Genomic DNA, 25536 nt, shown 5'->3' on the forward strand with positions numbered 1-25536 from the left:
AAAACTGTTAAGTGTTGAGTTAAGTATTAAATGTTGGGCTCCACCAAAGTCCATCAAAACGAGAAAAAATCCTGCAATGTTTTCCTCAAAAAACACAACCTCCTCTCGACCGAACAAAGAAAGACATCAACACCCTGGATGACATGGTGGTGAGCAAACCACCCGGATCCTTCCCCCAAGAAAATGGAACATTCCTTTAACCACCCAGCCAAATTTGAAAGACAAAAAAACACAGAGTAAATAAAATAAGGTTTGAGTTTCAAAATTTGGGTAAAATAAGCAGCAATAAGTGCTGGGGCGTGTCCGCCGTAAAGCTATGTTTATACTCGACGTGTCCGCATGAGCGCGTTGGTGCGCGTTGCAAAAATGACGTCAACGCGGAGTGGGCAGTCGTGCACGTTGGATGCGCGAGACCCCATTTCGCGTGGAGGTGTGCACGGCAATTTTTGTAACTGCACGCGCGGCTCCGCATCCGAAAATGACCGACCTCGAGGCGATTCTGGTCGAACAGGCAAGCCTGTGACGTATCTCTTTGATCAATTAATGAACAACAATGCATTTAGTATTTATCTGACAGTCTTAAAGTATGTAAACCTTACCATTTAAAACACAAATGTTTTACATATGTTGAGACGCACAAGCGCTCAGCGGAGGTTCGCGTTGCTGACCAAAGCGCAACTATAAACAAAGCTTTATAGTTGTGCGTTCAACCTACGGCTTTTCATTTATACTTCTGCATCGTCGACCTGCAAACACACATGCAGACCGCTGGTAGGCAGTATCCACGCGTGTAACCAGTAGCAGCGCAACCGTCAATGAAGAATCAGCTTGGCAAGTTTAACCCACAAATGAAGAAGAAACAGCAACTTGTTGTGTATGTTTTGAGATGACCAGCATTGATGGAAGTAAATAAACAGCGACTTTTGTTAAAGTTTCAGCTAAATTACTCCTCAACTTGGCCCCTCTTTGTTCTCACTGTTGCAAACGGAAATACCTATGACACGTTTTTTTTACCTGACGGGAGGGGTTCTAGTGAACCAATCACAGCGCTTGCGATCCGCATAGAACTGACGCGCTGTTAAGATTTTTTCGAGGTGCACGTCAGGCTACGGATAACAGGGTACCTACGGTGCAAGCCTTACGCACGACTATAAATTGGATTTAAGTGCTGAAACCACGCCCACTCGCTGCAAAGCTGCCTTCACACTTTTTTCCCATCGTGACTCTCACTGTTCTGATGATCAGCAACAATTTTCTAATTAATGTTTTCTAGAACTTGAATGAGCATCTGATCGATGACATCACTGTTGTAGTCCACAGTTTCTAGATGAAGTGAGGGGATGAAAGACACCAGCAGGCGGCTCAGGTTTACACGCAGTCTCTGCAGCGTCGACTGCTCATCTTTTTCCACCGCGAGCGCTGATAGTTCACTCTTGAGCTGATCACATAAGGCTGAAAGACTGAGCTTCTCTGCTTCTACCATCTCCAGCTAGATGTGTAAAAAAAGCAATATCGCTAGTTAGCAATGCAAAGGTCACACCATATCTGCTAAACACAATGGAAGATATTTTGAGCACTCGTTTTACAAACAAATTAATTTTGCACATGCCTATAATTTCCAGTGCAAGTTATTTTGGTAACACTTTACTTGAAGGGGTGTGCATAAGACTGACATGACACCTTCACAATCATTACATGACACTTGTCATGAACATGAAGGAGATTTAGTGTTAAGTGTCATTTGTTCAATTATGTAATTTTTATGCAAAGATGACATTGTTTGGGATGTCTTTGTTATGACAACTTGACATTAATCTATACATTATAACTTGTCATAAGTCTGTCATAAACATGACATAGCAGAATAATTATCAAACTTAAGAAATTACCTAGCTTTATGGGTTAACATTACATAAAACTGTCATTTAAATGTCATTAAGTGTTAATACACTGTCAAATAATTTATAACAGCATCATGAATATTTTTCTTGACCTCAACTACAGTGGTACATATCAAACTTGTCATTAAAATGTCAATAAGTGTTAATACTATGTAAAATTATTTAAAATACCTTAACAAAATGCAACAGACACGTCAAAAGATTATAATTAACTTTATGTATATGCACAATACATAAAAACTGATAACTAACAGAATTTGTTCTTCCTCACACAGAGGGTTCTAAAATTGTCTGACATAGAAGAAAAAAACTAACAAAAATGTAATTACTTTATTTAATGTAATTAACTGTTTTTGCAGCGATATGGACTCAACGCTGCATGGCTTAACTCATTATTGTACTTTTTTATTTTAGCTGAATTGGTCCCCCAATGCAATACAATATAATTTTAGCAATTTTAATTATTATTACTATTATTATTATTGGATGATTGATTTTATTTCTCAAACACGTGGAGGAAACTTAAAAAAAACATTATGAACTGAAAAATATTCATGACGTTGTAATAAAGCTATTTGACAGAGTATTAACGCTTAAAGACATTTTAATGATAAATTATATTTGTACCACTGTAGATGAGGTCAAGAAAAATATTCATGACGTTGTTATAAAACTATTTGACAGAGTATTAACGCTTAAAGACATTGTAATGACAAATTATATTTGTACCACTGTAGTTGAGGTCAAGAAAAATATTCATGACGTTGTTATAAAGCTATTTGACAGAGTATTAACGCTTAATGACATTTTAATAACAAATTATATTTGTACCACTGTAGTTGAGGTCAAGAAAAATAAAATATTCATGACGTTGTTATAAAGCTATTTGACAGAGTATTAACGCTTAATGACATTTTAATAACAAATTATATTTGTACCACTGTAGTTGAGGTCAAGAAAAATATTAATGACGTTGTTATAACACTATGTGACAGAGTATTTACACTTAATGACATTTTAATAACAAATAATATTTGTACCACTGTAGTTGAGGTCAAGAAAAATATTAATGACGTTGTTATAACACTATGTGACAGAGTATTAACGCTTAATGACATTTTAATAACAAATAATATTTGTACCACTGTAGTTGAGGTCAAGAAAAATATTAATGACGCTGTTATAACACTATATGACAGAGTATTAACGCTTAATGACATTTTAATGACAAATTATATTTGTATCACTGTAGTTGAGGTCAAGAAAAATATTCATGACGTTGTTATAAAACTATTTGACAAAGTATTAACGCTTAATGACATTTTAATGACAAATTCAACTTTTATCACTGTTAAAAAGGGGTCAGTTATGTTGTCTTGGTAATGTCAAGTTGTCATGACACGTTATGATGAATTGGTTAATGTTAAGTTGTCATAACAAAGACATCTCAAACAGTGTCATCTTTGCATTTATAATGACATAATTGAACAAATGACAATTAATGACAGTTGTCATAAACGTGCATAAAATCTTCAAGTTCGTGACATGTCATGATTATGAAGGTGTCATGTCAGTCTTATGAACAACACTTCAAGTAAAGTTTTACCGTTATTTCCCTCTTACCCAACGCTATCTCATGCCAATTTGTATGTATTTCATGAGGTGGCTTATTCGTAATAAATTACTTCAAATGTTAATTGTACAACCACATTCGTAAATTTTTTTACGATTAGCCTTTGCCCCGTGATGTTGGGGTTAGGGGTGGGGTTTCGTTATTGTTTTTTTTTATGATAATCATACATCTTTTTGCATGATTAGCCAACTCGTAAAATATGTACGAATTCTCGTGAGGCTGTCTTACCCTGCTGATGAGCTGTTTCCTTTCGGCCTCTAGAGCGGCACCGTGCTCTCGAAGCACTTCCAGTTCCTCCCGACAGGCATCTCTTTCTTCCACTGCCTTCTGCATCAGTTCCATCGGCTCATCTTGCCACCGTTGCGCCTCTGCCAAGCTCCATTCCTCATCCTCGTCCTCCATCTCGTCATGCAATACTCCTCTCTTCTCATTTTTCAGAGGCGATGCAATTATCTCCTCCACAGCCGAGCTGTATTCCTCTCCCGTCCTGAATGATGCATCTCCTTCGCACATCTCCTCCGTAGCGGCGGGCCCCTGATGCGACTCGAATCCTTTCATCACGCCGCTCTCAGCTTTGCTCACAAGTGTGTCGGATTGAGTCTTTCTCTCCTCTTTCAAAGCAGGCCTGCGGTGTGCCTGAGACGAGAGCTCTTGTTTTGGGCTTGGAAGGGGGGCAGAAGAGATTGACGACACCTCGGTCTGGGTTTCAATGGAAGATGACCGTTGTTTTGCTCTGTGAATACAGAATAAAACACTGGAAAAACTGTAAAAAAATGTATTAACTAACATATTGTATAGGAATATACCTTCTAAGAGAGTTGGAGATAGCGGTCAGGTTGATGAGGGGCAGTGGTGACCTCTCCGCTAGTGACCGGTTTGATTCTATACATAAATAAAATCTTGAAAGTTTAATATCAGTGATCCTCAAATTGTGCACATTGGGGTTGAGATTTAGAAAATTATGAGGCGGCTCAAAGTCTGCGTATTTAAATTTTGGGCTTTTACCAGATTGGCCCATGTCTGGTGGCTGTCTGGACAGGGTGAGTTGTGCCTGACTGGTTGTTAGCTCTGCCTGAAAGTCCTCAGTCTGTGTTTTCTGAAAGAAGAAGAGAAGATTATGATACAGTGCTATCCATCCTGAACTTCATTGTGCATTTTATAGCCCAAAGTTTGCTTTAATGAATCAAACTCCTGTTTGAGTACTGAGTACTTTATATTAAACTGAAGCAACAGATAATGTGCATGTCAAGACCATATAATTATATTTTGTATATAAATTAATTATTGTTTATAGATGTCAAATATCAATAGATTTTTTTAAGCACATATCAAGCATTGTAGTGCTCCCAAACACGCACACACGGGGTGTGAATACTTATCAATGGGTACCTCAGAAATCTGCTGAGTTTTTGAGGGTATCTGCGTGCGTCAAATTCGGGCAGGCCTGTTTTTCATCCAGACCTTGACGCTTTGTGTGATCGACTTTATATGGTGCGGCGCAGAATGATCCGCAGATGACATCAGAGTACCGCGAGAGCAATGGTAAAGGCGGACCATTTTGTAACATTTCGATTTGCTCTGGCGGTACAAGCCGATTGGTCTGCGCACCACCATTCACACCAGCTGCGTGGCGTATCTGTTGCGTGGCGGCTGCGTCGCGTTTTCTGTGTCTGTACATACCTGAAGCGTGCCTGACGCGGTGCTGACGCGCTGCTGTTGCTATAGGTGACATATATTTTGCCTGGAAACGCTTCCAAGATGCTTGCGTGTGGCGCGAAAAATAGGCGTCGGTCCTATTCCTAGCATGCACGCGTTTTCGGTTGTCATGCAGGCGGTGTGAACTGTCAAACCTGCTAACATGGGAGCCTAAATAAAAACGGACACACCACGCAGCTGAGATGCACACGTCACGCAGACGGTGTGAATCGGCCCTAAGAGCGTGAAAATGGTCTCACTCTGAATGCTTGAGGGTTGCCAGCCTTGAAAAAAACATACTGTGCTCTTTCATAGATGTTTCATAGTTTCATAGTTTTTTTTTTTAGTATTAACTAGCAGATTTACTAGTACTGTTGATTTATTAGCATTAGCTAGCTGATTCACTAGATGAGTCAATTCATTAGCTATAGCTGATTTACTAGTAGTGTCAATTCATTAACATTGATTAATTAACATTAGCTAGCTGATTTACTAGTAGTGTCAATTCATTAGCTAACTGATTCACAGGTAGCATTGATTTATTAACATTAGCTAGCTGATTCACAAGTAGCATTGATTCATAAGCATTAGATAGATGATTGAATAGAAGAGTTTATTCATTAGCTAGCTGATTCATAAATAGCATTGATTCAGTAGCATTAGCTAGCTGATTCACTAGTAACATTGATTCAGCATTAGCTAGCTATTTCACTAGAAGTGTTGATTCATTAGCTAGCTGATTCACAAGTAACATTGATTCATTAGCATTAGCTAGCTGATTCACTAGTTACATTGATTCATTGGCATTAGATAGCTGATTCACTAGAAGTGTTGATTCATTAGCTAGCTGATTCACCAGTAACATTGATTCATTAGCATTAGCTAGCTGATTCACTAGTAACATGATTCATTAGCATTAGATAGCTGATTCACTAGAGGTGTTGATTAATTAGAATTATAGCTAGCTGATTCACTAGTAACATTGATGCATTAGCTAGCTGATTCACTAGTAACATTGATTCATTAGCATTAAAGCAACACTAAAGACCTATTGCTCTTTGCTCCCCCTACAGGTTAAAAGCGTAATTGTTCATTACCACTGTCGTAAATATTGCAGCATAGCTGGCTCTGATTGTATTGTAGGTCTGCCGTAAAGCAAGTTTTTGTAGTTTTCACTCGAACTACAGGACCACTACCCAACGGTTGGAAACTTCTTTAGTGCGGTTTTGGCCGATAGAGGGCTGCAAAGCAAATGTGAAAGTGCCGTTCACCCTGTTTTGAGTGGATGAACCACTGAAACTTTTTTGGAAACGTTATTTTAAGGTTAAAAAAACTCTTTGGTGTTGCTTTAAATAGCTGAGTCACTAAATACATCAATTCATTAGCTAGCTGATTCACTAAATGCATCAATTCATTAGCTAAGTGATTCACTAGTAGCATTCATTCCTTAGCATTAGCTAGCTGATTCACTAGATTAGGGCTGCACGATAAATCGCATGCGATATCATGCACATCTTGTCAGTAATGCCGGTTCCTTGATTAGTAGTAAATCACCATCACCTGCTTTCAGATGGAGCGGCATTTACTACACAAAGCTGTAGTTCACTGGCAAACTGGGCCATATCACAGACATATCGCAGGCGACACGTCGGCGATAATTAATGCGAAATTGCCTCGATTTTCAGTGAACTACAGCTCTCTGTAGTAAATGCCGCTCCATCTGAAAGCAGTTGATGGCGATTTACTACTAACCAAGGAACCAACTTTACTGACAAGATGCACATGACATTGACAATCACATGCGATTTATTGTGCAGCGCTACACTAGATGCGTCAATTCATTAGCTAGCTGATTCACTAGCAGTGTTGAATTATTAGCTAGCTGATTCACTAGTAGCTAGCTGATTCACTAGTAGTGTTGATTTATTAGCTAGTTGATTCACTAGTAACATTGATGCATTAGCTAGCTGATTCACTAGTAGTAATAATAAAACTCCTTCAGTAAGTCGGCTGTCAAAGGGAGTTTATTTACTTTAAACATCAGATGAAGTGATTCTTTTCTCTTTAATACAGATGATGCATAGTCATTATTCAATTAATCATGACAAAAAAAAGATCCTAATCCATGTATTTTCCATGAGTCCGCTATGTTAGCGATTATAACAACAGTCATTACATTTAAAATTAAGTGCAAATTTTAATGGTGGCTTAATTGTAAACAACTTCAAAACCTTGCAATAAATAAATGGTTTTGAAGAAGATTGATAGGCTTTTCTTTGTGTACACATAGCCTATCCCTTCTAGTGCAATTGTGCCTGTATTGTTTGTCCTCATTTAAAAATCGCTCTGGAGCAATTTTATGTTTATTGCCCCCCGTTTATAATTTCCTTACCTCTGGTTCATTCTCTTCTGACAGACAGTTTCTCCGCCTAAACAAAACCAAAATAGTGGTATAAATAATCATAATAATGTTAAAATATAAAAACTTAAATGTTAAGTTTTTCAAACACAACAATATGTTGTCAGATATGTCTTTGAAAAAAAATATTTTAGACTTTTAAATTGTCAATCCGTTGAAACTGATTTTATGGGAAATGCCATTTTGACATTATTTGCAATCTTATGTTCAAACAGAGATGGCGATAAAGGCCAAAGTTAAGGATTGCAGTTTTAAATGAGCATACTGTGTACTGTACTGTGCCAATTTTAAGCAAACTGTGGTGATGGATGTACTGTGGTGTGAAAAAACATCACCACCACAACAACAACAACACACTAATTTAAATATTCGTCAAAGATAACACAAGTAAACACAACATGCACTTTTTAAATGAAGGTTTTTATGAAGTGAAAACAACATCTAAACCCACATGGCCCTGTGTGAAAAGTGCTTGCCCACCCCTGGTTAAAACATAACTATGGTTTATCACACAGTTTAGTTTCTTTAGCCACACCCAGGCCTGATTACTGCCACGCCTGTTCGCAAAAGACTTATTTTTTTATAGCGAACAGTCGTGGCAGTAATCAGGCATAGGTGTTCGCAAATCAAAAAATAGGACCTGCCTGATAAAGTGAAGTAGACCAAAAGATCCTCAAAAGTTACACATCATGTGGAGGTCCAAAGAAATTCAGAAACAAATGAGAAAGAAAGTAATTGAGATCTATCGTTCTGGAAAAGGTTATAAAGCCATTTCTAGAGCTTTGGGACTCCAGGCGAACCACAGTGAGAGCCATTATCCACAAATGGCAAAAACATGGAACAGTGTTAAACCTTCCCAGAAGTGGCCGGCCGACCAAAACTATCCCAAGAGCGCAGCGAGGTCACAAAAGACTTTAACAACAACACCCAAAAAAAAAAACTGCAGGCCTCACTTGCCTCAGTTAAGGTCATTGTTCATGACTCCACCATAAGATAGAGACTGGGCAAAAATGGCCTGCATGGCAAAATTCCAAGACGAAAACCGCTGCTGAGCAAAAAGAACATAAAGGCCAGAAAACATCTTGATGATCCCCAAGACTTTTTGGAAAATACTCTGTGGATTGAACTTTTTGAAAGGTGTGTGTCCCATTACGTCTGGCGTGAAAGTAACAGCATTTCAGAAAAAGAACATCATACCAACAGTAAAACATGGTGGTGGTAGTGTGATGGTCTGGGGATGTTTTTCTGCCTCAGGCCTGAAAGACCTGCTGTGATTAATGGAATCATGAATTCTGCTGTCTACCAAAAAATCCTGAAGGAGAATGTCCAGCCATCTGTTCGTGACCTCAAGCTGAAGCGAACCTGGTTACTACAAAAGGACAATGATCCAAAACACACCAGCAAGTCCACCTCTGAATGGCTGAAGAAAAACAAAATGAAGACTTTTGAGTGGCCGAGTCAAAGTCCTGATCCTCAATCATATTGAGATGCTGTGGCATGACCTGAAAAAGGCGGTTCATGCTCGAAAACCCTCCAATGGGGCTGAATTACAACTATTCTGCAAAGATAAGTGGGCCAAAATTTCTCCACAGCGCTGTAACAGACTCATTGCAAGTTATTGCAAATGCTTGATTGCAGTTGTTGCTTTTATGGATGGCCCAACCAGTTATTAGGTTTAAGGGGCAAGCACTTTTCAACACTGAGCCATGTTGGTTTGGATTTTATTTTGCCTTCGTAATAAAAAATCTTTGATTCATATTTAAATTTGTTTCATGATCTAAAACATTTTTCAACCCCTGACAATTTCCATAATTTTCATTTTCATAGACTGTTGTAAATAAAAACTTATGCAAAGTGGGAAAGTGAATTTCTAAAAAAAAAACTTGACTTGAATTTAAACGAAGGTGGCTAATTTGGATGAATATGTACAATCAAATTTGTTTGATTTAGTACAATCTGCTCCAGAGATGTTAGCTTAGTGGTGGGACTTTATTATTGTTTTTTTTTAATAATCGTACGTTTTGGTGAGATTCAGTCTGTACGTAATCCATACAGATGAGCAACCTCCTAAAATACGAATTCCCATAAAATCAGGCTGGAAAAAATACTTACAGTAACAGATAATCCAGCAGTTGTCAAATGCTAAATTAATTAAATCACCTAACGTTGACCTTCTGGAGTCACGGATGGATGAGGGCTTCTCCTAAATGAGTATAACAGTTCAACTTACTGGCGTTTAAATGGTTTAGGGTACGGCTTCTGGTCCTCCTCTTCATCCTCTAGTTCTTCCTCTACTAAACAGCTCCTGTGTGAGGTTCAGAGTGAGATTACTATTCAGGTTATGCATACACTCTCCGAAAAAAAAGTTGTCACTGATGCGGTACCTAATATGGTCCTAATGTGTACCATATTGTACCTTTGAGGTAGAAAAGTATACTTTTTGAAAATATGCCACCCCAGTGACAACTTTCTTACCTTTTTGTACCTTTTATCTGAGAGTGTACATATACATACAATTTATAAGGGGAATGAGCTTGCAAATGTACAGAAACCAGGCGGCTCATGACTGCTCATCGGAGGGGCGCTAATTCAAAATAAGTATTCGGAGTGTCATGTGTGTTGCTTGCGTTTTCAAAATATGTGTTTGTTTTGACTGCACATGCGTCAAAACGTTTATGATAAAAGAGACGCTCACGTTCACAAAATACACGCAAGACACTCCCTTCACAGTAAACTCTGATTACGCATGAGATTATGCAAGTATCTGGCGTCTCTTTTATCATAAACCCTTTAGACGCATCTGCAGCAGGCACTTATTTTGACAAAACACTTGATGCACATAAGATTTCTCGAGGCGCAAAACACATATTTTATGAACCACACATATGACGGGCTACATACATGTTGTGACGACTTCGCATGGAGCGCCCTCGAAAAAAGAAGTCACCGGCCCCACTGTATGTAGCCCGTCATGTGTGTGGTTCATTTTATCAAAATATGTGTTCTGCGCCTCGAGAGATCCTGTGTGCATTATGTGTCTTGTCAAAATAAGTGCCTGCTGCAGATGCGTCCAAAGGGTTCATGATAAAAGAGACGCTAACGTTTGCCAGATACTCGCATGATCTCATGAGTAATCAGAGTTTACTGTTAAGGGAGTGTCTTGCGTGTATTTTGTGAACGTGAGCGTCTCTTTTATCATAAACTGTTTTGACACATGTGCAGCAGGCACTTATTTTGACAAAATACGTGATGCCCATGGCAGTGGCGGTTCTAGGGAGGGGCCAGCGGGGGCCAGTGCCCCTGTGACAACAAGCTTGGACCCCCTTGTGCCCCCCCCCCCCCCCTAAATGTGGGATTATTTTTACAAATTTTTTTGTGATCGTTTTTTACATCCGTAATTAGACAATAGCATAAACATGGTATTTGTCCTGTTAATGCCTTTAGTGCACACTGCAAAAAATGATTAGCATTTTTGTCTTGTTTTATAGTAAAAATATCAAACAATTCTTAAATTAAGATGCTTTTTCTTGATGAGCAAAACGACACAAGAAAATAAGTCTAGTTTTTAGACCAAAAATATCTTTCTTTGCTTATTTTATGCACAAAATCACTTACATTTGATGCATTTTGTCTAAAAACTAGACTTATAATTAGATTTCATTTTTAGATATTCTTACTGAAAACAAGACAAAAATACTAAGATTTTTTTTCTTGAAAATCATTTTTTGCAGTGCAGTGCAGAAAATGATATGACAAGAAAAAGGTCTAAATGTAACTGGCCCCTCTAACTGGCCCCAGATTGGCCCCCCCAGTTGAAATGGTCTAGATCCCCCACTGGCCCATGGTTCACACAGACCCAGCAAAGAGTCAACCATCAGTCATAATAAAATAAAAATCGTATAGGTCACTACTGAAAAACTCATTAGCTGAATCCAGTGACACTATTAATGGGCACAAGCAATGACTATTATACCTCCAAATCACATGAACTCTTTTAACGTATGAACAGCTTCTCTCAACTATACCAGACCTGTATGAAATCCTCTTCACTCTTGATATCACTGCTCAACTATTTTATTGCTGTCACCTGAACTGTGGATCATGGTTCATGTGGCAGAACCATTTCTCTGGCAGCGCAGGGATGCCATCTGGAAGTCTTCTCCACTTTAAGCAGCTGTCACACTGAACCCACACCTGATCTGGAACTTTCCTTCAGAAACGGGGTGCAGAAACATTGTGTTAGTGTTCAAATTGCAGGTTTTAAACTAAAATGTCACGCCTCTGCATTGTTTAATAATGTTTCAAAAAGTACTGATTTTATTCCTAGAGCTTAGCGTGTTAGCAGTTCATGTATTTGATTAACTAGCTAATGCTAATAAATCAACATTGATACTTTGTATCAGAGTCTCCCAAGTGAACAAAATGTACACATTTTGGAAAGTGACTGACAGTACTCACAACACATCTTCTATTGCCACTGTGCCTTTTGGATCCTCTTTCTTTCGCTTGTAGCGGATTTCGTTCCAGTACTCCTCCAGCTTAATACTGAGATTGTGCATCGTCTTCCTGTACGAAATAAAGCCTCAAGGTCATAGTTTGAAGTGAGCACTACTGGTGTGTTAAATAGTATCCGTTCAACTCGCCTGTATTTATCGGTGTCATCAAAGTCTTGCTTATTGTGAGTGGGTTGGAGAAAATTACACTCAATAACGCCAATGACTCCCACACCTTTCCTTTCGGTCTGCAACAAATGCAAATAAGATTGAAATAAAAAGGAGATGATAAATGTCAATTAAAAATAATGAAATTAGTATAAATATGTTTTAAAGGGAGAAGTTCTGGTTACCTTACTTTGGCAGCTCACTTTCACATATGATTTTATTAGCCTGTTCTTATGGTACATCATAATCCCATAATGCTCTTTGCTTCTGGTGTTGTAGCCAAAGGTGATGCGTACCCGCTTGTTCTGAGTGCTGGGTTAAGTAAAATATTGAGAAAAACGTGTGTGTATGTGCGTGCGTGCGCAGGGGTGCTGTAAAGGGGGGGTAAACAATGATGATTCTCGGGGCCCACGAGTAAGAGGGGGCCCAGAGAAGCCCCCAAAATTGTGGTGCTAAAAAAATATTTAATAGTAAAAATTATTAACTTTAAATTATTCTATTTGCTGTTTCCAGGTATTAAAAAATGTATTTGTTTAGGAAACATAAACGTCTGTGGGCCCCTTTCCCCCCTCTCAATTGTCATAAAATGGTTCAGTCAGCCCAAATTGTATAATCCAGGCAACACAGCTTGACTTCACTTATAGTGCCGGCAGAATACCAACTTGACTGACAAGGAAGTGAAAATGCCTAAAAAATCTGGAAGTCAAAAACGAAAAGAGAAAAAAATAAGAAGTGAAAGAGGCAAAGGGTCGACATTATGTTACCAAGGTGGGTTTGTAAGTAGGCCTAAATTGTTAGTGGACTGCCCGTCCATGACAATGATCGTAGCCTACGGCACTTTTCTGTGCTAACGCGCACGCTTTGTACACGAGGCCCCAGGTCTCTACGTCATTTTTCGACAAGTAAGCACATTTATTTATGCACGTGATTTATTTAGACAAAGTTATTGACTATGCAAATTTCAAACGGTCAAAATGACGCCTTGTTCGTTCTAGTGTTAAAGATAATTACCACACTGCAAAAAATTATTTTCAAGAAAAATTTCTTAGTATTTTTGTCTTGTATTCAGTAAAAATATCTAAAATTTCTTAAATAAAGATGCTTTTTCATGATGAGCAAAACGACCCAAGAAAATAAGTCTAGTTTTTAGACCAAAAATATTACATTTAAGGGATTTTGTGCATAAATCAAGCAAAAAAATCTGCCAATGGAGTAAGCAAAAAAATCTTGAACATTTTTCTTAAACACTAAATTCAAGAAAAATTTGCTTACCCCATTGGCAGACTTTTTTGCTTGTTTTATGCAGAAAATCCCTTAAATGTAATATTTTTGGTCTAAAAACTAGACTTATTTTCTTGGGTTGTTTTGCTCATCAAGAAAAAGCATCTTAACCTAAGAATTCCCAGAGATTTTTACTGAAAACAAGAAAAAAATACTAAGAATTTTTCTCTTGAAAATCATTTTTTGCAATGCATAAGTTTAAATGTTGCGGTTAAAATGACTACTGGTGGCCGTTCTAGTGTTAAAAGTGAATGATAAGGGAACTCAATTTTCTCCTCATGTTAAGTCAAGAAAACGCTGGAAAAAAATAACTATACACAGTTTTAGTTAAACATTCAACACCGCAAAAAATGACTTTCTTACTTAGTATTTTTGTTTTGTTTTCAGTAGAAAATCTAAAAATTCTTAAATTAAGATCCTTTTTCTTGATGAGCAAAATGACCTAAGTAAATGAGTCTAGTTTTAAGACAAATTAATATACTATTTAAGTGAAATTGTTAATTGCAAAATGATCTGCCAATGGGGTGAGAAAAAAATTGTGAAATAAGATTTATTTTTTCTTAACTCTTTCACCGCCATTGACGAGATATCTCGTCAATTAAGAGAAAACGCTTCCCCGCCAATGACGAATTTTCCGTCTTTCCGCAATTCCGCAACTTTTTAAACCCGGAAGTATTGCCCTATGGCAAGCGGCTGCATGTCTGTGTTTGTTTTAAAGATCGCTCTGAATGGGATCTCTATGAAAAGTCCGTCACAAAAATGGAATTATATCTGCTTTTTGCTCAAAATGTGGTGTTTTTGCAGAAACCTACCCATATTCAAAAGCTGATTACAAAAGAACTACACTCTAAAAAACAAACGGTGCTATATAGCACCAAAACAGTTGCTTTGGATCGTAACGATAGAAGAACCATTTTTGGTGCCATATAGCACCGGTGAAGAACCAGTGACGCACCAGTGAAGCACCAGTGAAGCACCTGTGTAGAACCATATAGTGCTATGTAGAACCATATGTGGTGCTATATAGCCCCTATATGGTTCTACACTGGTGCTTCACTGGTGCTTCACTGGTGCTTCACTGGTTCTTCACTGGTTCTTCACCGGTGCTATATGGCACTAAATGGTTCTTCTATCGTTACGATCCAAAGCAATTGTTTTGGTGCTATATAGCACCGTTTGTTTTTTTAGAGTGTACTCAAGGTAGGATGAAACTGTTTTTTGTTTGAAAGCAGAGGGTCTGTTCTTTCATTTGGTATATTGTATGTTTATATATTTAAAGAAGAACATTTTCTGGAAGGCATTAAACTTTGGTGAAAATCATGAAAAACGCTGGCGCTGGCTGGCAACTTTTTTAAAAAACACTGGCGGTGAAAGAGTTAAACACTTAAATCAAGTAAAATTTTCTCAACCCATTGGTAGTAAAAAAAAAACATAAAAGCACATAATTTTATGTAAATTAATATGAAAAAAGTCTCAGCTGTGTTGGGGACCCTGTCAAGATTCTTTTCATGGGGCCCAAAATCCTTAGCAGCGCCCCTGTGCGTGCGTGCGTGTGTGTGTGTGTATTCCAAAAACTGTTTTTAAGGATACAAGGAATGATGGTCTGTAGTTGTCTTGGGCGATAAGAGCCAGACTTTTGCATATCAGTTGGGTTTTAACTCGCTGCCCACGAACAATAATTTGCATGCGAGGCTTTAGGTATAAAATGCTACAGTATGCCTATATCAGAAAACAAAAGATTTTTAAATTAAATCTTTTATTTTGTTTTATAAAAGCAAATTCTCAGCCGATTCTCTGAATGACGTATTTGTGCCAAGTGCAAGATTTTCCTGGGTCAACATATTGTTTTGACCCTGAAACATTTCTGGAAAAAATAACCCCCTTATCATAACTTATTCCTAAATTAAGAGGGAAATTATAGGTGGATAACAGGGCATGGTGTAGAAGCATCTAAGCCTGGTTGTGAGATGAAACTTCACATTAACTGTAAACTAATCCCTCAAACATGGTTGGTTGGAATGTTGTTGAGGAACTCTCACTTGGCAAAATCACGAAAGCACAGACTGTCTAAAGGTATTATATGTCTTGTTAAGATATGAGTACTCTTTTTTTATCCATTCTCAATATCCAGAGATGAGTAGCTTTTCCTTGTTGATTCCTTCGAAAGGCTCTGCGGTGCCATTAAAGTATTGCTCTGTTTATCTGAGCATCTAGAAATGCCTGATAAGCAACATTGACTCCAAAGGCATTAATTTGGAGTTGTACACTGATGCCAGAATTGCACATTTCACAATTAACCCTCACAAGGTCCTTGGGGTCTATATGACCCCATCCAACTTAGTAAAAATGTTCCATAGTAAAAAAAAATGGTTCCCTCATCTCAGTGAAATAAGTGACTTTGTGACTTTTCTACATTATCTATCTACACTCACCTAAAGGATTATTAGGAACACCTGTTCAATGTCTCATTAATGCAATTATCTAATCAACGAATCACATGGCAGTTGCTTCAATGCATTTAGGGGTCTGAACTCCAAACTGAATGTCAGAATGGGAAAGAAAGGTTATTTTTAAGCAATTTTGAGCATGGCATGGTTGTTGGTCCCAGACGGGCCGGTCTTAGTATGTCACAATCTGCTCGGTTACTGTGATTTTCAAGGGAAAAACATCCAGTACAAGCTGATAGAAGAGCAACTTTGACTGATATAACCACTCGTTACAACCGAGGTATGCAGCAAAGCATTTGTGAAGCCACAACACGCACAACCTTGAGGCGGATGGGCTAAAACAACAGAAGAGCCCACAGGGTACCACTCATCTCCACTACAAATAGGAAAAAGAGGCTACAATTTGCACCAAAATTGGACAGTTGAAGACTGAAAAAATGTTGCCTGATCTGATAAGTCTCAATTTCTGTTGAGACAGAGTCAGAATTTGGCGTAAACAGAATGAGAACATGGATCCATCATGCCTTGCTACCACTGTGCAGGCTGGTGGTGGTGGTGTAATGGTGTTGTGGATGTTTTATTTGCACACTTTAGGCCCCTTAGTGCCAATTGGGCATCGTTTAAATGCCACGGCCTATCTGAGCATTGTTTCTGACCATGTCCATCCCTTTATGACCACCATGTACCCATCCTCTGATGGCTACTTCCAGCAGGATAATGCACCATGTCACAAAGCTCGAATCATTTCAAATGGGTTTCTTGAACATGACAATGAGTTCACTGTACTAAAATGGTCCCCACAGTCACCAGATCTCAACCCAATAGAGCATCTTTGGGATGTGGACAAACGGGAGCTTCGTGCTCTGGATGTGCATCCCACAAATCTTCTTCAACTGCAAGATGCTATCCTATCAATATGGGCCAACATTTCTAAAGAATGCTTTTAGCACCTTTTTGAATTAATGCCACGTAGAATAAAGGCAGTTCTGAAGGCGAAATGGGGTCAAACACAGTATTAGTATGGTGTTCCTAATTCCTTCTGAAGGTATGTAAAATAAAAAGTATACAAATTTGGTCTTTGGGGTCAATATGACCCCACATTGAAAATGAATGGGAAATGTGAGGAAAAAATGATTTTGTAAATCCATTCTACATTCTAAAGTTAATTATTATTTTTTACACTTGGTTTATTAAAGGTGACCTCTTATGACCCTTTTTACATAACGTTGAATTATTTTCTGGTGTTCCCTGTGTGTTTATGTGAAGTATTAGCTCAAAATACCCCACGGATCATTTATTAGCATGTTTACACTGTGGTGTTTTTGTGTGTGTCCCTTTAAATGCAAATAAGCTGTTGCTTTAAATATCACTACTATGCATCAGATATCACTGAAATAAGTTTTCTAAAATTAAAAAGTGAAAACTAAAAACTAAAAAAGTGTTAGGAAGCAGACCATGCATTTTTAACCAGTTAGAAACTATCTAAATGTGAATCATTTTGTGCATAGTTTGGTTAAATTAAAAAAGTAAGTTACCTGGTTGTCGTAAATTTTTTGTTAAATTGACTTAAAAATTATTAGGTGTCAATATTTTTATGCAACTTTTTTAGTCAAATCAACTCAAAATTTTAAGGCAACCAGGTAACCTACTTTTTTAAGTTGAACCAACAAATATTTTTTACAATGTACAGTTAAAGTTTGCAAAAAGGATTCAGCGATCAGATTGCTGCGCTCACCCGTAATGAGTATTCACTCTCCGGGATCATGATGAGACTGCTGTTACCCCTCCCATTGATGAAGTTTGCTCTGATCTGTATGTCGTATTTATCGGTGTCAAAGTCAAATTCGGTATCACCATTTGTGGACCTGAAAACAAAGGTTTATGTACAAATCATACATTACCATCATTCAATCTGTTTATTAATGTTTTGTCTGTTTAAAGAGGCAGGGCATACGTGCGCAGATTCCATATGATGATCCGTGTTCCTGTGGGGCCGGTGGCGCTGATGGCTCGGAGCTCTGTGAACAGCTCTTTTTCCGAGCTAAAGAGTGAATGCTTGAGGATCGCTCTCAGACTGGCTCCATCCTCCACACTAGTAAGGTCAAAGGTCAAGAGTTTAGTATATGCAAAAAACATGCATCAGGATAATGTTAATGCTTTGGAAATATATGCATATATGACCTTGCCTATGAAATCTAGGCTAGTCTCATTAAGAGATCAAAGTTTAATTCATTGATTTCAATCTTTGTCTTACTTTGTCAATATTAAAGATATCAAAGTTATATTTTCACAGAATGTGTGTAGGATGATTTTATGATAATAACAGTATATCACAAAAAATTACACTCTAAAAAAACAAACGGTGCTATATAGCACCAAAACAATTGCTTTGGATCGTAACGATAGAAGAACCATTTAGTGCCATATAGCACCGGTGAAGAACCAGTGAAGAACCAGTGAAGCACCAGTGAAGCACCAGTGAAGCACCAGTGTAGAACCATATAGGGGCCATATAGCACCACATATGGTTCTACATAGCACTACATGGTTCTACACAGGTGCTTCACCGGTTCTTCACCGGTGCCATATGGCACCAAAAATGGTTCTTCTATCGTTACGATCCAAAGCAACTGTTTTGGTGCTACACAGCACCGCTTGTTTTTTAGAGTGTACCATAGCTGGGTTTTCATAGGTAAAGTCACATATGTATTAAATATAAATTGGAAACACAGTGCATTGGAATCTGTGCTGGTGTTATATGACAGCTAAACTTCTTTGTAAGACTTGTGCATCAGTGTTTATGTAACAAAAATGTAAAGTACTGGTTATGTCCGTCACGTCTAAACGTGATGATGGGCACCATGACTCGCTGGGCTCCGATGGCTTCAAGGTAAGACTGGGAGAGGAGACCCACACTCATTGTGTCTCTGGTCTTGGTGAAAACGATGGCATCTTTTCCCAGACGCATGGAACCTGATTTGAACCCGTTACCGTAAACGCCGACTGGAATGTGACCTCTAACTGCTTTCTTCTCACTGAATCCAAAGCTTGAAAAAATATCAAAAGGGTAATATGTTAACATGCATTATTCATCATAAATCTGATCTTAAAATAATTTCATTCGTTGTTACAAAACTTGCTGTAAAATTTATAACATGGTCAAATGTTTCTAAAATGTCTCATCTGTTAAATGTGTTTTAATTATGTAGCAAATTTCCACTGTTAAAAAAGTTTTGTTGGTTTAACTTAAAAAAGTAAGTTACCTGGTTGCCTTAAAAGTTAATTCAACTAAAAAATATTAGTTAACTCAACAAACGTTCTGTAAAAATGTTAAGTTAAAATAACTCTAATGTGAACCAATGTCATTTTTTGAAAACTTACATTGCTATAATGTAATTTTCATTAAAATCAAACACCACATCAGTTGAATGCATTATATTTGTATTTAATCATGTCTGCTGGATGCAATCAAACTCTTTCTGCTGGAATTATCATAGTTACATTAAACCAATGTGATTTTCCTCAAACTTGGCTTTATGACATTGACTTAATGTAAATTTCATTAAAATCAAACATATCTTTATAATATATTACACAGACCCAAACCAAACGGTCACATTAATTAAATGTTTTTCTTGAATATGTCATATTTTTTAATAAATAAATAAAATACTTTTTTTCAAAAACAAATTAACAAATATATTTTAAGGTATTTTTACAGTATATTTTAAATGATTAATTAAACAGCATTTAATCAAATTACAATAATATATGTGTTTTAAGAGTATATTAATTTGACAGAAATAAGGCACAAAAACAATAACAAAGTCTTGATAGTACTGACAGGAATGGTTTATTGACCTCAATATGCAATTCAACCATGTTGGTCTAAGTTCCAGCCTGTTAAAAACAGAAAAATGCATGAGAAAACAACGCATTTTATGTGCAATGACAGATGCTTTCAATGGGGGCAGTCAACTTCATTTATACATTTTTATTGACTTATAAATAATGTAATAATAATCAATAGTAACAATGACTCACATAAGTCACATATTTAAAGAAAACATCAAATTTTACCGAATTAGTTCAGAAAGTGAGTATAAAAACTTTCAGTGATCTCGTGTTGCTTTAAGAAACAATAATGTTTTTCATGTACATCAATAGATTCTAGAATAAATAAAAACATATTTATACAAACCTGGTTTCTCCGAATAAATCCAAGAATCTGTTCGCGCTACAACCGCTCCATTCTGAGGCAATTCAAAACTCCCGTGTCAGGTAGGCTACCGTAAAAACGTATGGGGGGTTTGGGCACACAACTCAAATTTAATTTATTAATCCAAATAACTTTCATTACACGTACAACCTGGAAAGGTAACATTTCTTTAGTAACTAAAGACACAAATAACTTAAGACATTTTTAAGGTTTGTAATCAAGCAGATCTGGGACACCACTGACTTCCATAGTAGGAAAAAATAATTCTATGGAAGTCAATGGTGCCCCGTCTGTGACGTCAAACACTGGTTTGTGAAGATCGTTTTTGAAGCTTAAAGTAGTCACCGCGAATAACTCGCTGAAAACCGAAAATGGATAAAGAGGCGGGACATGGGTGAAGCTGAGGTGGCTGATTGCTAAAACCACGCACGCCTAGCTCGATTCTAGTGACAGCAGTGGCTGTTCAACCGTCACTCAAGCGGCCACGCCCTTTATTATGCAGAATTTTAAGGCTTAATATCATTTAAACGGATGAGTTACAAAAATATTCACCCCCCTCACAGTCAGTCATGAAGGGCAAAATTAGCTATATTGACCAAAAACACTTTTTGTACCAGGCTGTAAACATCATATTTTTTACTGTAAAGTTGGGCATTTTAATCTATGGGAATTGACTCCCTTTTGGAGCCAGCCTCAAGCGGCCAGTCGATGAATTGCAGTTTAAGTTACTTCCGGATTGGCTTCATCAAAGAGATCGGAATGTTGCCCCTCGTGAGCATGCGATAGTTTTACGTGCGCACGCGAAACTAAACTTTGCTCCATGTCCCCTTAGGGGCTCCGTAGTGCCCCATATCTCTTTGGTTCGAAATATCTTCATTTGTGTTCATTAGATAAAGGAACAATTTGAGGGGAGAGTAAATGACTAGTCATATATGTACTTATAAAAAATAGCCAAAGCCAATGCTGGTTTAATGGAAAAAGCTTTATACTGCCAAAAGATGACATCATGACTCTCTTTAATCACAGAATAAGAGCTGTAGTGTTTCGTGTGCATGTTATTATAGAAATCAGGCTTAGATTGTCACACTTTTAGTTGCAGCAGTACTCAGGTGCATGGTCGTGCTGTGGTGCTTTGTACCTGAGCATCTTATGTAGTTTAGCTCTGGTCAACCCCACCCCATTATCTGTAAAAGAGAGACAGTCTAGGCCTTTGATGCGTGTCCAATCTATCCAAATCTGTCTCGCGTGAACATCCGGGTCATATGCATTATCTGCAATTTTAAAAATACCATAAATACACTAATTTATAGTTTGGAACCCATTATTTTAACATGTATAACAAGAGAACAAGAAGAGAACTCACCAATCAATTCAGCAATGGCACTAAAGGGCCAAGTGTGACTTGTGGAATTAGAATGTAGAAATTTAGGACTGATCTGGATTAAAAAAAAAAGATAACATTTTAAAGCAGTGTGGCAGTTATGACAGTGTTTGGTAAAAATAAAGTTATAAAAAAAGTTCAGATTCAAGGATTTACAATATTTATAAATATCTTGGTAACACTTTAGTATAAGATAGTATTTGTTTACATTGTTAATCCAATAAACTATTAAAGGTGGGGTGCATGATCTCAGAAAGCCAATGTTGAAATTTAAAATCACCTAAATAAACACGCCCCTACCCGAATAGAATCTGGACCTTCTTTTGATAGACCCGCCCCACACATATGCAACCCAGGCAACGATGTCGGTTAGTAGACACGCCCCTTACTGCTGATTGGCTACAAGCGTGTTTTGGTTCTCAGCCCGACTCCCTTTTCCAAAATGGTTTTTAAAAATCATGCACCCCGCCTTTAAGTTAAAAACTATTAACATAAAAAAATCTGAATTTTAATGGAAAAAATTAAAAATGCTATGGTAAAAACCTGCTAATTGGCTAACTCTGAGAAACCTTGATATTTATGGTTAAAAACTGTACTACATTTAACAAAATATTACATTTAATTTTAATGTGAAATATTCAAATGAATTACCATATATTTTATGGTGAAAATATTTTATTCAAATAGATTATACATTTACTTTTGCAGTAAAATATTTTTAAAACTATGTTAAATGCAAGTCACTGTAAAATTAAAATTTATGGTTAAAAACAACGTGTTTGGTTCGTCCCTTTTAACCCAACGCTTGGTTGATTTATTTTTTATTTATTTTAATTTTTTTAGAGTGTATTAACACTCTGACACTCCGTTCAGTGTATGAACACAAATGCCGATCACGACAGACCTAAGATGTGAGATTGTTTTGCAATTTTTCTAAAAGAGAGTGCATGGCCTGTTTTGCCAAATGTGAGACAAAATCTGCATGTAAATCCTAGAATGAATCTTGTAATTTCAGAATTATGGGCGTTTCACACGGTGCGCGCCAAGTGGCGCAACGCCCACCTTTTGCTGCTTTCCGCACGTCTTATATTGAAAATGAACTAGACACTCTGCGTACCATGTGAAATGCCCATAACTCTTTTTTATTAGCAAAAACAAACAATTATATAGGCAGCCTTAGAAAAAAAAATTAAAACACAAAGTGGTAAATAACCATAAAGTAGAAGAAACCATTTGGGGAAGGTAAAAACATGTTTTACACAATAAATGCATTTATAATAAATTGCTATCTGAATAAAACAAACAAAAAAATGTATCATAAAATATAATTTAGGCATATGAAGCTAAATGTCGACTTTCTAAACAAAAAACACATTAAAATCTGTAAAAACAAATTATAGCTTTACCTTACTGCCTCCTTCCCCTGCTTCAATTATTTTTGTATCCAAACACAGAGGTGCATAACATATAAATGCATGTTACTTACTGTGCTGAGAGGAATAAAACTTTGTCTATTAGTGGCCATTTGTGCAGAAGGATCGATGTAAGATATTACAGAAAGCCTGTAGTTTGTTCACTTGTATGAAGGGACTTCTACTGCACATGTCCAGAAATAGAGAGAGCTCTGTTTTCGTACTCCAGCTATGCACACGCTGAGACTCTGCACATATAGTATTGTTGTCGCAGATAAATGCTGGTATGGACGGGTAACCTGATACATCATTCTTTGGCTTCTTGAAAGTCTATAGGCAGATGCTTTACACTTTGCCATTGTGTAAATATACTAGACCAATAAGGCTTATTAGCTTGAATTTAATTGTGATTTTTTTTTTATATTTTGTTTATATGCAAAACAAATTTTCCACTTTGGTGGACAGTAAAGATATACAATACACTTTTTTCTTTTTCTGTGGACTTTTAATGCATCATTATATGATTCCAAGAGAAAACTGGGTAAGAAAGTATTTATTTTAGTTTAGTTTACAAATGTGTATGCACATTTATTTTAGTTTATAACTGAGTATTATTAGCAAATTTGATTTAGCACACAATTTATAATGTCAACGCATAATTAAAGAATACATTTATTAAGTGCTTAATCTTGTTTTGTACCAACACACATAACATCACTTAAATGCAGCTAATAGATTAAACATTTCCTGGGTTTATATCTATTATAAAGTTGAACAAAACTGGACTCTTAATGTTTTTTTCACATGCTGTTTTAGCCACCGACTATGTGTGACCAATAGAAATCTGATCCAATATTACATTTCACATGCATGATGTTTACGACATGAAATTGCACAACACACAAACATTAAAGTAACTCTGAATAAGTTGACTACCTGAGTTGTTTTATCAAAGCTTCAGTCTGAGTTCAGGTCTATATAACATATTTTAAAACTAGACTGTCTGAATTTGAAGGAGTTAAATATCTATAAAGCTGTGGGAGTGTCTAAACTCGACTCCAACGTTATGAAACGCAATCGACCTCCCTCTCACCATGGCTGAACTTTCAACTCCGACACAAACTGTCCATGGGGCTCTTTTGCCCCCGCGGGCAGCAGTGCTAAGTACACTGGAGTGACAGCACCCTCATCTGGTGACTTTGTTGCATTTGGCCCAGCCATGTCAGTTCTGACCCATCCAGGACAGCATGCATTGCACAGGATCTCATCTCCAGGCCTCTCTTTGGTCAGATTTCGGGCCAGGATCCTAGTCAGGGTGGTGAGGCCAGTTTTGGAGATTCCATACGCAGAACTGGGCCAGCCTCGTTCCAAGTGGAGACCTGCCTGGGCATCACTGACAAATCGCTCCATCAACCCGACCAGTTCCTCCTCGGTGATGTCGTCGCTACGGAAACGGGCCTGGAGTTCTGGACTACATTTGCTTAAAGCCATAGAGCTCATCATGCTGGAGACATTCACCAGCCTACCTATGAAGACATAAGACAGCCATTACACATATGCATTTGGTATGCTTTTATCCAAAGCAATTTGGCTGCATTCAAGGTATACATTTAATATGTGTGTGTTTTTTAGCGTAGCATACTAACAAAAAAAGGCAACAGAGACAAGAAAAGCAAGACCAGCCAGTTCTGCCACACATTACATGACTCACCTCCAGGTTTGATAATGGGCAAGAAGACATTGCACATATCTCTGGTGGCAAAGAAGTTGGTCTTTAATGTCACATCCGCCTGGATCCCAAATGCTGTTGTATCTGCCACTGCAAAAAAAACATTATTTGTTTTTTATCATTTTTTTAATGATGCTATCACAGCATGTTCAAAAATAAACCAATGCCTACTTTTGAATGCAATTCCAGCGTTGTTGATGAGCACGTCCAAGCCCCCGTACTTCTCTTTGAAGAAGTCTCGTGCAGTACGAACGCTGTTTGGGTCATTGATGTCCAGCTGATGGAAAAGGGGTGAGAGACCCTCTTTCTTCAGACCCTCCACCGCCGCGTTTCCTCGTCCCACATCGCGGGCTGTCAAGTACACGTCCCCGGTGTATTGCTTACACATTGCCCGCACGATAGCGAGCCCGATGCCTTTATTTGCACCAGTGACCAGGGCTACTTTGGTGTTGCTCATTGTCGGTGCTCCTGCACAATGGATATAATACAAATAAGTGTTATATAATATGCATTAAGTATTTTACAAAACGTACGCAAAAATTAAAGTTAACACAAACCTGTTTGTTCACTAAATGAACAAGTCGACGTTTCAGAAACCACTTTCGCTTTTCGACGTAAAGCGCATGCGCAGATGTATGCGCGCTTGCATAAAAGCACTCCACGCTCGATATATATAGCATATGCATCAAATTTTGCTTATACATTAAACGCTATTTATGTAGAAGGAGGAATAAATGCGATCTACAGACACTACTGTT

At 37.5% G+C, this 25536-nt stretch overlaps 2 protein-coding genes across 4 annotated transcripts; both read right to left on the minus strand.

The window, feature by feature from the left end:
- Nucleotides 1-177: 177 nt before the first annotated feature.
- morc3b (MORC family CW-type zinc finger 3b) lies at nt 178-24124 on the minus strand. Of its 3 annotated transcripts, XM_055204612.2 has the most exons (19): nt 23986-24124; nt 23124-23297; nt 21620-21692; nt 21395-21527; nt 19899-19937; nt 18860-19084; nt 17992-18129; nt 17773-17902; nt 15181-15309; nt 12495-12614; nt 12292-12389; nt 12107-12214; nt 11736-11858; nt 9879-9953; nt 7622-7658; nt 4540-4630; nt 4341-4416; nt 3763-4267; nt 178-1489 (listed from the first exon to the last, which is right to left on the minus strand). In XM_055204612.2, exons 2-19 carry the CDS (start codon nt 23160-23162, stop codon nt 1256-1258), a joined length of 2373 nt encoding a protein of 790 aa, XP_055060587.2. In that variant the 5' UTR covers nt 23163-23297; nt 23986-24124; the 3' UTR covers nt 178-1255. The 3 variants fall into 3 exon arrangements, with proteins under 3 accessions (XP_055060587.2, XP_073717306.1, XP_073717308.1); XM_073861205.1 differs by lacking the exon at nt 19899-19937; XM_073861207.1 differs by lacking the exons at nt 21395-21527; nt 21620-21692; nt 23124-23297; nt 23986-24124 and having other exon boundaries at nt 19882-19940.
- On the minus strand, nt 23704-25472 carry cbr1 (carbonyl reductase 1). Its single transcript, XM_055204620.2, has 4 exons — nt 25336-25472; nt 24950-25246; nt 24761-24868; nt 23704-24575 (listed from the first exon to the last, which is right to left on the minus strand). The coding sequence occupies exons 2-4, from the start codon at nt 25233-25235 to the stop codon at nt 24139-24141; spliced, it is 831 nt and encodes a 276-aa protein (XP_055060595.2). The 5' UTR covers nt 25236-25246; nt 25336-25472; the 3' UTR covers nt 23704-24138.
- Nucleotides 25473-25536: the final 64 nt, after the last annotated feature.

Source organism: Misgurnus anguillicaudatus, chromosome 3 (assembly GCF_027580225.2).
Source record: "Misgurnus anguillicaudatus chromosome 3, ASM2758022v2, whole genome shotgun sequence".
Classification (NCBI taxonomy): Eukaryota; Metazoa; Chordata; class Actinopteri; order Cypriniformes; family Cobitidae; genus Misgurnus; species Misgurnus anguillicaudatus.